The 15,885-nt window shown below is 35.5% G+C and overlaps 1 protein-coding gene across 3 annotated transcripts in view; it reads right to left on the bottom strand.

Annotated features, from left to right (window-relative positions):
• Tnpo3 (transportin 3) overlaps nucleotides 1-15,885 on the bottom strand; it is a 95,128-nt gene that overhangs the window by 22,890 nt on the left and 56,353 nt on the right. For all 3 annotated transcript variants that reach the window (XR_013435334.1, XM_005331120.5, XM_005331122.4), the window contains 7 exons: nucleotides 15,597-15,704; nucleotides 13,741-13,832; nucleotides 11,695-11,834; nucleotides 9,512-9,703; nucleotides 6,109-6,200; nucleotides 4,211-4,287; nucleotides 1,424-1,484 (listed from right to left, as the gene is read on the bottom strand). Coding sequence is in view for 2 of the 3 variants with exons in the window: in XM_005331120.5 (XP_005331177.1) it covers nucleotides 1,424-1,484; nucleotides 4,211-4,287; nucleotides 6,109-6,200; nucleotides 9,512-9,703; nucleotides 11,695-11,834; nucleotides 13,741-13,832; nucleotides 15,597-15,704 (762 nt within the window). In the remaining variant the exon portion in view is untranslated. The remainder of the gene's footprint in view (nucleotides 1-1,423; nucleotides 1,485-4,210; nucleotides 4,288-6,108; nucleotides 6,201-9,511; nucleotides 9,704-11,694; nucleotides 11,835-13,740; nucleotides 13,833-15,596; nucleotides 15,705-15,885) is intronic.

Genomic DNA, 15,885 nt, shown 5'->3' on the forward strand with positions numbered 1-15,885 from the left:
AAAACTTGATCTTTTCTTTTTCTTTTTTTTCCTATTACTGGGAATTGAAATCAGAGCCTACCACATGCCAGGTAAGTCCTCTACCATCAAGCTATATCCCCAGCTCTTTTCATATTTTGAGACATGATCTCACTAAATTGCTCAGAATGGGCTCAAATTTGTAATCCTCCTGCCTGAGCCTCCCAAGTCTCTAGATTACAAGGTGTGTGCCACTGCACCCAGCTAATTTTTTTCTTTTTTGGCAGTACTGAGGATCGAACCTAACACTTCATATATGCTAGTCAAGTGTTCTACCAGTAAGTTATACTCCCAGTCCCTCAATTGCTTCTGAAGAGAAATAAAGTGATTCTAGACTTTTTTTTTTTGGGGGGGGGGGACTGGGAATTGAACCCAGGGGCACTTTAACCATTGAGCCACACCTATATTTTATTTAGAGACAGAGTCTTGCCGAGTTGCTAAGGCTGCCTTTGAACTTGTAATCCGCCTGTCTTAGCCTTACCAATCACTAGGATTATAGGCATATGCCACCACAGCTAATAGTGATTCTTTAAAGAATATGTTTTGTTTTGTTTTTTTCCTTTGGTGTGTGTGTGGTGGTGGGGATTGATTGAACTGAGGCCCTTGTACATGCTAGGCAAATGTTCTTCATTGAGCTACACCCCCAGCCCAACAACATGTCTAACTTTACTAAAATGCAGATTTCAATTTCCTAAATTACAACCTTCTTCAACCTTCTTGCATGAGAATGAAAAGAATGGGTTACAGAGGAAGAGATGTTTAAGTAGTTTTAGGAAGGCAGAAGACCTTGAACAGAAGACTGGTGTTAAGGAAACAGCATAATTTGATAAACAATTAAGGATATTTAAGATTTATACAATCCCCCTCGAGTCTGAAGCTCACTCCTCACAACTATGACTCCTGATTTTCACATTTTCCTCAGTGAACAAAAGTATAAGGGAAATATGTTTTCAACAGGGAAACTGAAGCCACTAGCTTTGTCAAAAACATTATGCTAAGATTTACCAGTCCTCCTAGAAATTCTAGGAATCACACACAGTTAAATCTCTTTCTATTTCTTCTTTGGCCTTTCAGTGTTATTTCCCCACAGCTGGCTTTGTTATCCAATCTAAAATTAAAAGTATCTGGGTGGGGCTTAGGATACAGCTCAGTTGGTAGAGTTCTTGTCTTACATGTACAAGGCCCTGGATTCAATCCCTAGCACCACAATTAAAAAAAAAAGTATTTGGATGACTCTGTTCCTCATTTCACTGAAATTGGAACCCTACAAACAAATTTAATATCCTTATGAATTTAGAAGAGAATACCTTATTAACCCAGTTACCCAAAGCCTAGAAAGAACAGAAGAAACCTTTGAAAGGAACACAAGAAAGCCTTGATTCCATAGGCATCCATTAATACTTACTTCCTGTATGACTTTTTGGCATGGATGAGTCTGTCCATTTTCCACAATGGGATTGGTATGTCTGAGAAAAGAAAAATTGTTAAAGGAGAATAATTTTGCTGAGGACCCAGAGCCTTTTCCCTGTTTGCTTACTTAGTATATCTTTCTTTCAAATGAAGAAAACCAGATAATACACTCATTTACTTATATCAACACCTTTCCCTCTATTCCTTTTACACCAAAAAAGCACACTTTAAACCATATTATCATTTTTTAAATTTTTTTTATTTTTAGTTGTAGTTGGACACAATACCTTTATTTATTTATTTATATGTGGTGCTGAGGATCGAACCCAGGGCTTCGCATGTTCTAGACGAGTGCTCTACCACTAAGCCTGAGCCACAACCCCAGCCCCATATTATCATTTTTTACCACCACTATGCCACTTCCACTATAATGTTCAAATTCTATTCTAACTCTGGTTACTAGGGATATGGGGCATTACTTCTACCTTTTCCATATCCCGTCCCTTTTGTAAACACAAATATGTAGTTTCTTCTAAATTAATAATAAAAATATACACAAGCTGTTTGAATCTACCACGAAAAACTGAGTGCTGCTAGCATTAAAAGACAAAAATCTTTAGGCCTTGTTGTCTATCAGAAATGTTTCTTGTAATTCTATTCTGAACCCAATGATAAACAATACAGATCCACCCGTAAGTTAAATCCAACTCTTCTATTTCTGGAGTCCACTAATTTGAAGAAAAACAAGGGAGAAAAAAACTGCAGGATTACTAACTCCATACTACTCTTTAAAATTTTAAATATTTTTCTTTTTGCAATACTTGGGGGATTGAACCCAAGGTCTTGTACCTCCTAGGTGAGTACTCTACCACTGAGCTCCATCCTCAGCCCTATTCTTCGATTTTAAAAACTCAAACACAACATAATAAAAATCTGATTTTCTTTAATTCAAGCATTTACATCTATCACAAATTTTCTTTCATTTAATGTAAAATAATATTATCAATAGGTTCTCAAGAATGGCATGCAATAGGGCTTTCCTAATTACATAAGGAAAACTCTGCACCAAAATAGAAAGATATTTGTTGACAATAGCTAAGAAGCAAAAACAATACCTTTATTTTAACTTATCCCACATACATTTTCTTTTCTTCCTTTCTTTTTCTTTTTTTTTTTTTGAGGTGCTAGGGATTGAACTCAGGGCCTTATGCACACAAGGCAAGCACTCTCCAACTGAGCTATACCCCTAGCCCTCCACAGAGGTTTTCTAAGTGAATACTACTCTGACGTATATACCCATGGGGCCCATGAGTTTATAAATTGTGTAATTTAGTCAAGATCGAGCTCTGAATGTTATTCAAATGCCTTTTTAATTATTGAGCTCCTCTTCACAGGAGGATTAATTTCATCTGATTATTGAAGATGGTTTTATTATTATTATTTGGGCCATATACCATATAGCAATGATTCTGAAAGTGTGGTCTTTAGAATAGCAAGCAGCATCACCTGGGAATTTATTAGATTTACAAATTTGGGGTTACTACCAAGATCCAATGAATCAAGACACTTGAAGGATGGGAACTAACATTTTTTTTTTTTTTTTAAAGAGAGAGTGAGAGAGGAGAGAGAGAGAGAGAATTTTTAATATTTATTTTTTAGTTCTCGGCGGACACAACATCTTTGTTGGTATGTGGTGCTGAGGATCGAACCCGGGCCGCACGCATGCCAGGCGAGCGCGCTACCGCTTGAGCCACATCCCCAGCCCGGGAACTAACATTTTTGTTTTGATAAACTTTCAAGGTGATTCTGACACATGGTAAAATTTAAGAATCCCTGAAAATGTATTCTTTCACTGAAAGAATCATATTTAGGGGCTGGGGGTTGTGGCTCAGTGGTAGAGTGCTTGCTTAGCACATGCAAGGCCCTGGGTTCGATCCTCAGCACCACATAAAAAATAAATGAAACAAAGGTATTGTGTCCAACTACAACTTTAAAACAGAATCATATTTATATATAATTATACATATAAATTATATAATTTGCATAGTTATATACAAATTAAAACTACACATAAGTTATTTATAATTATTATATACTATATAATACTATCACACATAATTATTATATATAATGTGTGTGTGTGCGCGCGCGCCCATGTTTTCCTCCCCACCTCATCCCCACCCCTAGTACTAGAGATTGAACCCAGGGCACTTAACCACTGACTTTTATTTCCAGTCCTTTTTATTTTTTGAGACAGTCTTACTAAGCTGCTAAGGCTACAACCCTCCTATCTCAGCCTTCTAAATAGCTGGGATTAGGTGTTCCACCAGAACTAGTTCAATTATATATATTTTGGGAGAAGGAGGGTTCTGGGGATTGAACTCAGCGGCACTTGACCAATCAGTCACATCCCCCCAGTCCTACTTTGTATTTTATTTACAGACAGGGTCTGAGTTGCTTAGTGCTTTGCTTTTTGCTGTGGCTGGCTTTGAACTGGTGATCCTCCTGCCTTAGCCTCCCAAGCTGCTGGGATTATAAGCGTACGCCACCATGCCCAGCGTTCAATTATGTTTTTAAAGGGTCTTTTGACAGAGATAATCCAAGAATTAATTCTCAAAATTTGACTTTGTACCAAAACTTCAGTAACAGGCTTAGTCTCCTGAAAGAGAGCATTATGAAAGTACTTCAAAATATAAGGAAAAAAGTTTGCTTATTTCATCATATATAATGGATTCATCTGAAATTTTAACCCAAGTAAGAAATCCAGAGTCTCCCTTCTTACCTAAATATCACTGCCAGGCGATCTAAGAACACAGTGGGATCTGAGGATATGCCATTGCTGGGCTCCTGAGACAACAGCTGAAGAGACAGAGAGACATTATCCAGTGGTCACAAGTACAAATCCATAGCAAACACCACAAATCCTTAAACATCAATTCTGTCTCAATTTCTGCTTATCTCCTTATAACAGCGTCTTAAAATTACTCAAATGCTGTAAACTTAATTTAAATTGTCAAAAATTTTCCTTCATCACCCTGTATCTTAAGCCTGTATATTATATTTTACGCTCATATACTTAGGAGCAGAAATTTTATTTTCCCCCCCACAGATTAAGATATTATTCACATTATATATTATAATGTAGACTGAATATGTTGTTATATTATAATTAAATATATGTAAGATAATGTATTTATATTTAGCTTTATGCTATAAAGCTTTCAAATTATAGCTTTATAATATACTCCAAGCAAGTTGCCAATCATTCTTCTTTCCTAAATCATTTTCTTTCTTTCTTTTTTAGTACTGAGGATCAAACCCAGGACCTCACACTTGCTAGGCCTTGCTCTAACAAGCAACATGCCTAGTCCCTGAAAATTTCTTAGATAAATTTCTACCAGTGTATTATTAGAGATGAATTCTAGAATCATTATATCAAGTTATAAAAACCCTACCATATGTCTACAGTTATTGTGCTAAAAATGTACATTAATAGACATCTTTAAAATATAAGAGAGCCAAGAATGTAGCTCAAAGGTAGAGTACTTGCATAGCAGGTGCTATATAACCAATGTTTGGTTAATGATGAACCATTTATTTATACAATGGTGTTACCATAAGATTGTAAAAGGACTGAAAATATCTTTTTTGTCTAGTAACTTTGTAACTGTCCTAACATCAGAGTGCAAGACGTTACTGATGTGGTTTTTGTGGTGATGCTGGTATAAACAAACCTATTGTGCTAATGGTAGAAAAGCATCGCACAGTTGGGCATGGTGGCACATGCTTGTAATCCCAGCTACTGAGGAGCAGAGGTAAGAGGAGCACAAGTTTGAGGCTAGCCTAGGCAACTTAGAGAGACCTTGTTTCAGTAAATAAAAAGGGCTGTGATGTAGCTTAGAGGTACAGTGTCCCTGGGTTCAATCCCTATTACCACTCCTTCCCCTTCAAAAAATATAGCACATACAATTGAGTACAATACATAAAACTTGATAACAATGATCACTGCTGGTTTATGTATTTACTATACTATACTTTTTTATCATTATTTTAAAGTGTACTACTTCTAGATGGGCACTGTTGCACATGCCTATAACCCCTAGTGACTTAGAAGGCTGAGCCAGAAGGGTCTCAAGTTCAAGGCCAGCTTTGGCAATTTAACAAGACCCTGTCTGAAAATAAAAAATGGCTGGGGAGATAACTCAGTGGTAGAATGCCCCTGTATTCACTCTCCAGTATAGCCAAATTAAAAAAAAGAAAGAAGAAAAAAGGGTACTCTTTTAGTTATTAAATTTTTTTTTACTTAAAATAGCATGCCATGGATATACCAGAAGCAGTCTCTATCTCATGTTCACTGCATCTCTTGACAGTATCCAAGAGGCCAAGTCAAGTGATTGACCTAAACAATCTAGGTCTGTATTAAGTACACTCTATCGTACACAAAAATAGAGAACAGTCTACTACCCAGGGGCACTTCTCAGAATATATCCCTGTTGTAAAGGAATGCACTAGTACTTTTTTTCTTATATGTAGCTACTTTGATACTTACTAATTTTAATAAATTTTCAGTTTATTCTTTTGGCTTTTCTAGGCAGATGAAAGACAAGTAAGTAATTTTGTCTTATTTTCTAACATATTAATATCTTATATTTGTTTCTTCCCTTGTTTAATTGGACTCACCTTTTTCAATGCCATAACCTGAACAGAACATAGTTCACTAAGACATTCAGTAATCTTATCCAACGGTAATCTGGCAAGGACAAGAGCTGTCCCTGAAAAACAAAGGAAGATGCAAATGAAAATAATTGAATTAATTCAATTAATCAGTCTACACCATACAGACTAACAGAAAAAGCTGACTGGTTTCATTATTTTAAAAAACTCAGCACTGTTTTTAAGAAGCAATATTTTGTTATCTATGATTTTTTTTTTCTTTATTTGGCTTAAAAGACCACAGGCTGACTATCACGTTGAGTTTTATAACCAAAGTTGTTACTAATAATATTCTCTGTAGCGCTAACTGGTTTAAAGATGGTGTAAATATGCCTTCCCTTCCAATTATTCAAAGACTTTAAAAATCTCCTTTAAAAAGCAAATGCCAAAACTATTTCTATACACTATTAATGTAATATTTCTCATCCTTCACAATCTCCTTTAAAAAGCAAATGCCAAAACTATTTCTATACACTATTAATGTAATATTTCTCATCCTTCACAGAGATTGTGATTTAGTGGGTCAAGAGGAGACTTAATTTTTTCTAAGTACTTCAGGCAAATACAATCAGAGAAGTTTGAGAAACACTGACACAATACTTTTAGGAAGGATGCGCTGAAGTCAAAGATTTCATTTGCATTCTACCATAACACATTCTGTGAGCTTTGTGAAACATTATCTCTGAGCCTCAGTTTTTTTTTATGTGTGAAAGTGATTTGAATAGAAAATTAATAATCAAGCTACCTTTATCTTATCAGCATTTTCCCCCAAAATAAATGCTACCTTTGAGCTCAATAAAATAAAAAACAAAACAAAACAAACAATCCACAAATCCACAAGAAACCATGTTTAGATTCAGTGGGGCCGGAAGAAGGATTGGTTCTTTCAGTCAGTCTTCCTCTGGTTCAAATACCTTTTCTATCCCCACCAACCACTGAAATATTTTCCCCAAATCCAAAGAAACACATATCAGCCAAATCCAAAGAAACACATATCAGCCAGAGTCCCTGCAAAGTCAAAAACCCTCTGATTCTTATTCATTTCTTTAATTATCATTCAATATAACAGTAATCCTTAAAATCTGAATTTAAAAACTGAGTGATTTTTTTTTCCCAGCAGTCTATGAGCCATAGATAGGTTAGACATTTCTTTAAAACTAGAGGGGAGGGAAGTGGTTGGGGGAGGTGTAACTTAAATACACTTTACCACTGAGCTACATCCCCAGCCTTTTTAATTTTTTAGACAGAGTCTTGCTGAATTGCTGAAACTGGCCTTAAAATTGTGATCATTCTGCCTCAGTCTCCTGAGTTGCTTGAATTATAGATGTGTATCACCATGCCTATCTTTTAATTTTCATTTTTAATTCATTTCTACAGAAGAGAATGTAAATAAAAACTCTTCTATATCTAGAAGATATTGTAACTGGAAGCCATAATCTACTACAAGTTAGATATTACTTTAGTATCATAGTTAAATTTCACTAGAAAATAATAAGAAAGAACAGCTGACTGATTTAATCAATGCCTTATTATCTACACCCATGAAGGCAAAACCTATGGTATGAAAATAAAATCTATGGGAAAAGTGCAGTCATATTAACTGGTAAGGAACCTGGTCACAGAAATAAGAGAATTAGTTCATGCATAAGGTCTTCTAAAGCCTTGCAAAGGCTGTTTGATGCCCACAGAAACTCAGACACTGTACAGTTTGTATTATCCGACCCTTTATTTAAAATATTCCAACCCTCTCTACCAGCTATAATGATTTTACTACCTGATAGAACACTCCAATCTGTCTTCAGAAAGAAAGACTAGAAATTGTTTTCTTTCTAGGAGCCAGTATATATTTCCCTATATGCGGTTGATAATTCCTCAAAAATAAACAGGATCCACTTTTTTTATAAAGTAATCTTTCAAATGTTTATAAATAACCATCCTGTTTAAAGTCTACTCTATTTTTTTTAATTGGGTATTGAACCCAAGGTACTTTAAATGCCCAACCCTTTTAATTTTTTTAAATATATATATTTTTAGCTGTAGATAGACACAATACCTTTATTTTATTTACTTAGTTTTATGTGGTGCTGAGGATGGAACCCAGTGCCTCACATGTGTTAGGCGAACACTCTACCACTGAGCCACAACTCCAGCCCCTTTTTATTTATTTATTTATTTTTAATTATTATTGTTTTTTTTAGTTGTAGTTGGACACAATGCATTTATTTATTTATTTATTTACATGTGGTGCTGAAGTTCGAACTCAGGGCCTCATACATGCTACGCCAGCGCTCTACTGCTGAGCCACAACCCCAGCCCTGCTTTTGAGACAGGGTCTCACTAAGTTTCTCATGCTGGCTTTGCAATTCTCTTGTCTCAGCCTCCCAAGTTATGTGCTACTACACTCCACTATATTTTTCCCTAAATCTGTTTTTTTCTTTTCTTTTCTTTTCTTTTTTTTTTTTTTGGTACTGGGGGTTGAACCCAGTGGTACTTAACCAATGAACCACATCTTCAGTCAATTTTATTTTGAGACAGGGTCTAAGTTATTTAGGGCTTCACTAAGTTCCTGAGGCTGGCTTTGAACTATGGATCCTCCTGCCTCAGCCTCCCAAGTTTGTGCCACCATGCCCAGCTATCTCCAGTCCTTTTTATTTTTATTTTGAGGCAGGGTATTACTAAGTGGTTAAGGGTTTCTCTAAGTTGATGAGACTGGCCTTGAATTTACAATCCTCCTGCCTTGGTCTCCCAAGTCTCTGGAATTATAGGCATGAGCCACTGCACCCTGCTTTCCCTAATCTTAATAACTCTGGTTCTATTAGCCTAAGCCCCTAACCACTGTGTTTGGTAGGCAGACACACAGTGTAAGCTGATCAGTAATGATCGAGACTAATACGAGACAAGAACCCTTGGCTTCAACATATGGCACTGATCCATGCACACCAACTTTCAATATCTACTTAATTCATTTTTATAGCACTACTTCCTTAGTAAGTCTAATGTAAAAAGTAACTGTATTTAGTTCAAATGTGCTGCCTCCACCCAAAATCTATACCTGTGCTTTACATACTTGCCAACAGCATGATTTAATTTTGTAGACTTTAAAATATCTTTTTTTGGTAGTGGTGCTGGGGATTGAACCCAGGGTCTCATGCATGCAGGGCAAGCACTCTACCAATTGAGCTATAGCCCTGGCCCCGACCTTAAAATATCTTAAGAAAACAATGCATGTACACCCTCCCCTGAATGGAAAAGCTACCTTCACTATCATTAAGTTTATTACAACTGAAAAACAATTTTATGATGTATATAAAACAACCCCAAATAGAAGCTCAGAGGAAATAGTTACTGGTTAGCATTATTAAATAAATACCTTTTAGCAAGCCCACTGCAGCTTCCGGAGAAAACATGAAGGAGTCAAGAGAACGAGCAATCTCCAGGAGTCCATTAAAGTGCTGAGCCATGTGATCTCGACAGACAGAGCAAATATTATGAATGGCTTTGGCTGCAGCAGAAGCCAGAGGCTTTTCACACAGGCCTTTCATCAAATAGCCCAACACAGGGTCTGGAAAGTAAAGCAGAGATTATAAATCTGAAACTCAAGGAAAACTTCTAGCTAAAGCAGAGGTTTACAAATTTTTAAAGTAAAAGAATATTTTTTAAACAACAAAGTATATAAAGAATCCCCAATAGAAAAAGCATAAAGCTGAGCATGGTGGCGTATGCCTGTAATCCCAGAGACTTGAGAGGCTGAGGCAGGAGAAATGCAAGTTCAACATCAGCTTCAGCAACTTACTGAAGCCCTAAGCAATTTAGTGAGACCCTGTCTCAAAATAAACTAAAAAGGGCTTGGGATGTGGCTCAGTGGTTAAATGCCCCTGGGTTCAATCCCCAGCACCAAATAATCAATCAATAATAAATATATAAATTAAAAAGCATAAAAACAGAGCTGATCTGACAGACACAGTGTTAGGAGGCCCTGAGCCTTATCTATTTCATCTTCCATTTCTTCCCTTATGTTAGTCAACTATTCCTTCTAACTGTCTGGATTCCTGAAGTACAGTTTGAAAACCACTAATTCCACAGTATATATGGTCATTTAGTTATTAAAATATGTTAATGAAAGGAAGAATGTAAAGCTCAGAGGATTACCATTATACCAAGAGATGAATCATTTAGTAAAACAGCCTACACTAATAAGGACAATGATAGTTGTCTAAAGCTGACATTTTTATATTTGTATCTTTCTAGTTATATTTGTATCTTTCTAGTTATAAAAAGCTATAAATTTATGTGGAAGAATCTTTAGCACTTCTAGATAAATTCATTAAAAACTGTTTAATTAAAACTATGTCTTGGGTTGGGGCTATAGATCATTGGTAGAGCACCGGCCTTGCAAGTTTGAGGCACTGAGTTTGATCCTCAGCACCACATTAAAATAAATAAAGATACTATGTCCAACTACAACTAAAAAAAAATATTTTTTTAAAAAAATCTATGTCTTGGGGGACTGGGGTTGCAGCTCAGCAGATAGACCAGTCGCCTAGCATGTGCAAGGCCATTGGCTCTATCCTCAGCACCACATTAAAATAAACGTATTGCATCCAACTACAACTAAAAAAAATTTAAAAAAAGTAAACTAAAAAAACAAAAACAAAAAACTGGGTCTGGGGCTGTGGCTCAGCGGTAGAGCATTCGCTTAGCACATACAAGGCCCTGGGTTCGATCCTCAGCACTACATAAAAACAAATAAATAATATAAAGGTATTATGTCCAACTACAACTAACTAAATAAATATTAAAACAAAAAAATGTCTTAATTTTGCCAAATGCTAGTGTTCCAAGAAAGTTAAAGAAAGTTAATATGTAAAAATGAATTTCTTTGTGTATATATGTGGGGATTGAACTCAGGGCCTTGGGTATACTTTATCATTAAAGTATACCCCCCAGTATTTCTACTCATCTTTTCCCCTCAGAATGTATCCCTTTTAATGTCAGGGCCTTAATACATATTACACTGGATTAATTACTTACTTTGGGTTTTAAGAGTTCTTATCTACAAAATGAAGGGATTAGGATACATGGTTTCTAATTTGACCTTCAATTCTAACATTATTTTATATGAGTTTTACTTATTTTTTCAAGTCAACAAGTGTAGACAAGTTATATTTCTCACTGCTATTCATTTTCACTTGTATTTATTTTGTTTTGAATGATAATTCTCAAGTTTTTAAATGGAGCATGTACTTAACACAGAGAACCCCTCTCCTTTAGTCTATGAGTGTTTCTAGGTTAGAACTACAGACAGATTAACTCATACGTTTTGCCAAAGACTAGCAAAACCAGACCTTAAGCAAAGTACCATTCCTTTTCCTTGTCTAGAGATCTAATTTTTCAAAGGTCCTTTGATTACAAATGTTGTGTCATGTATGCAACTTATATTTATTCTGTCTACAAACATTCTACTTATCAGTAAAAAAGAAAGCAAGAAAAGAATAAAAGTAAGCAAGGAAAAGAAAATAAGAAGCAGCAGGACATGGGAGAGCTTACACATACCAAGGAACTGAGGATTTCGATCAACCACTTCACTCATTTCTCCAACCAACTCAATGCTGGTGTACCGCACGGCTGTATGGACAGTCTCTGGGAGACGAACAACTCCTTCTAGGACCTCCACCAATGTTGGATTGTTCTCCCTGAATATAAAAAGCAAGCACTCAGTTACTGACTATAGAGATTATGTTCTGGCCAAATAACAGGCTACAGTGAAACACTGTACTGCTACAGGGCTTCTTTCTAAAGAAATAACCATTCAAATAAAGGTGTTTTAATACTGGGTAAGAATGTTTCTTAAATCCTCACAAAAGATGAAAGATAACATTGTTTCAGGAGAAGTACTTTCATCTTTTCAATGTGAGGAAAGTGTTTAAGGCCTCATGATGCTATCAAAGAGAGGCTCTTCCAGTGGGAAAGGCAGACATTCACTGGGGATTAAAGTCTTCTTTTAAAGAATCTATTTCATTTATTTCTATATCTGTAGCACCTTATTTTTCCCTAGGGGAAACTAAGCCTGGAACAGTGCCTGGCACATAGTAGGCACCCAACAAATATTGCTGAATGGCTAAATGAATAACTCTCACAGACCACTTTCTATTACTTGCTATTCTTTAAAAGATTTCTTATGGCTGAATACCGGAAACTTTAAGAACACAAGAGTATGGGTAGACCAGTTCACTAACTAAAATAAAAGAACACAAAAACAAGCTACAGCAATAGGTTAAGGTGCTCCAATATGAAACACATGGGAAAATTAAAGTTAGGTATTTTCTATAGTGACATGAATTCATCTCCATCCCCAGTCCAATATTACTGGCTAAGGTTTTTTTTAAAACAGAGTGAAAGTGGCAGGACTTAATCCAGAAATTAAGATGTTTAAAATATAAGAAGTATTCTGGATTAGACCAAGTGCACCCCCTACTGACAATAAGGTCCATTAAGCCTTTTAAATGGATTAAAAAATTATAATTATTCAGTTGGCTTGACAAGCAAGTAAACAATAGAAAAAAATCTTCTCTCGTTTACACCTTATTTTTCCCTAGGGGACACTAAGTCAATTACTGAAGATTACCTATACATCTTTTTCAAGCAAGAACAGTAATGACTTTAAAACCTTCAGAATGTTCTAAAACAACACCAAACCAGATTAGATTGAAAAGCAAACAGTATAATACATAATTATGAACTAGAACTTCTTAATAGAGAAAAATAAACCCACTCTATCTCTATGAGTATTTATTATATAGAAACAATGTAAGATATCAGTGACTAAGTCCTGAAAGGCAACTCAGAAAGAAGTACTGTGCTTTTAATAAATACCTGCCTTAACTATCTTCCCATCAAGGCCCTGAATAAAGAGTTTGAGTGCAGGTATCTGATCAAAATACAAAGTAATATGACAGATATTAACACCAATGTATAAATTCATGGTACAAAGTAAATTGTCTTTACAGTTTCATGTCTTAAGCAGATTTCCTATGCTAAGCAATTTAAAATCAAATCTGAAATAACTTAAAAGTTTTCAATGGCAATAATAAAAATAACAACTGCCCTTAAGATATTGCTGTTCTTTTAGATGAAATGGTGCCTATGCCTTGACTCTCTGATATTCACAAATGATTCTCTAAGACAGAAAAAAGGAATACAATATAATTAAATATTTGTAAAGATAATATGCACAAGATCAAAAAAGCAGAAGACCCAAATTAATACCTATTCAATTGCTTTTAAGCAAGAACCAACAATTTAATAGTCTAATGAATTATTGATCTATACCTACTTTTAGAAGGGTGCCATGATTGGAAAAATAAATCAGCATTCTATTCCTAGCATCAAAAGTAAAATAATTTTACCTCTAGAAAGTGTGATTAAAACATGGCAACAGAAATGCAGGCCATCCTGGACTAGTCAGAACACTAGAAAACACTATAGAAGGTAAAAAGTTCTAAGAGTTTCCAAACATATACCAAATAGGAGAAAAAAATGTGTAATTTTCCTTCCTCTTGATATTTAGAATTCCCAGCAAAAGATTTATTAGACACTCACGGATCAACACTCTTTGCTATAGCAGCCATGATAAAGAGAACCGCTTCTGTCACCTCCCAGGGTGGGTTGCCTTCTTTCAGAGTAGAATATAACTAGAGAAGAAGAGGTGGATTGTGGATCCATTAAGAGGAAAACAGAATACCAAAACAAAAAACATTGTTAGTTAAAAGAAATCCAGCTCCTTGTTTCTAAATCTAATTATCTCTCACAGCCAGGCAAGAATATTTTTATTTTTCACATCCTCACTAATTAAAACTGTTATTTTAATATTTGAAATACACCCATTTATACCCCCTACAAGAATTTATCAAGACTTCAGAAAATGAGTATAATGGGAAAAACAAAACATATTATATTAGTGTCTTTTTTTGGTCTTGATAATTGATAAATACATACACACTCAAAATGGAGATACAATATAAATCTTCTGCATGTATATTGGCTGTACCTTTCTACTATTTTAACTATTTGCACCAACACTAATAATAGAGGCTAAACTCCTGTAAAAGCACCTATTTAGAAGGATCTATTGCAATACTATATCCAAGAAGAATATTTTTAAGAAGCAATCAGAGATGTTCTGGTCCAGAATTTTCCAGGTAATAGTCACCTATGGAATGTGACTAGACATTAACCTAAGTAAGACTTCTATGATCAAATAACAGATACTACCAGGAAAGACAAAATTAAACAACTCTCTTGTCTGACCTTACAGAGGCTTTAATATACTATATTAGCATACACCTGTAATCCCAGGCTAAGGTAGGGATTCAAGGCTGCCCTCAGCAACATAGCAAGGGCTTATCTCAAAAAATACAAAGGCTAGGGATATGGCTCAGTGGTAAAGCACCCCCACCCCCGTGTTCATCCCCCAGTACCCCCCCCAAAAATATATATATACTATTCCAGATCATTTCCCAATTTTACTTAATTTAACTCCTTTCCTCCTCCCTCAAACATAAGAAAACATCTCATAGACTGTTATTCCACAGAGCACATCCTGGCAACATGATTAATTAATATAAATTAACCAGAGCCAGTGAGGAAAGAGCTAAAATCTGTACGCAAGTCTTCTGCCTAGAGTCTAGGGATCTCACTAAACTTCCTAAGAAATCTCTAACCCTTCATAGTTGAATCAAAAACCATGCTTTGTAATGAAAATAGTTATAAGTTTATTAACACTTCCTAGATCAGATTATGGTCAAATACATACAAAGTGACTGCAAAATTCCTTTAAGTTAGTTTGGTATTGATATATAGCAAAGGATCCAAACCAGTACTTCAGAGATCATTAGAGTATGAACCAGAAATATGAAAACCACCTGAAATTATGCTAATGTTAAGTGATGTGGAATGATGATGATTGTAACCTTATGAGATAAAATGTTACTCACTGTCAGGAAAACCACAGGACTATGAATCTTCTACTCTACTATAGTCATCCTCTGGGATGAAGCTGCACAGGAAATCTAACCTTAAGTGTGGACAAAGGAAATGCCAAATAACTAAAAGAGTTGCCAGGAGTTGGTACATAGTCCAAATTCCGTATATGTATCCTGGAAGCTTTAATGCTTATCTGTGATCTTCCATTCTAGCTGCACAAGTGGAATAGCTCTTATTAGCCAGAGTAACAGAGTTCTCCATAACTGAATTATCCACAGACTGCAGTTGCCTTGTTAGATACTAAATAAACATAGCTTAAATATGCCAGGCAATGTGCTAGGCACCTGTATAACTACTATTCCATTTAGCCATTAAGCTTGAAGAAATATGATGGAACATTAACAGAAGACACAGAAGTGGAAACAATTAAGGTGATCAGTAAAATTGACTCAAGAATTTCCAAACAGGCTTACCTGAGCAAAACACTCCATAGACCCAATCAAGAAAATCAAATCTTTCACCAGGTCTGATACCCGCATCCGAAACTCTCCAAAGTCATCAGTTTCCTCAGGAACCCCCTCCTGAAATTTCAAATCAGGCAGCATTTATTTTAAACTCACTGAGGCTTTCAATGATGTCTATAAAATCAATAGAGAAGAAAAAGTCATTAAGCAGTCAAGTGCCAGTGAACCAAAGTTGCCTAAATCACAAGGGTACTTTACATTAGAGAGTCTCCAAATTGTTAGGGAAGGTAAGACAACA

This window comes from Ictidomys tridecemlineatus, chromosome 2 (assembly GCF_052094955.1).
Source record: "Ictidomys tridecemlineatus isolate mIctTri1 chromosome 2, mIctTri1.hap1, whole genome shotgun sequence".
NCBI lineage: Eukaryota > Metazoa > Chordata > Mammalia > Rodentia > Sciuridae > Ictidomys > Ictidomys tridecemlineatus.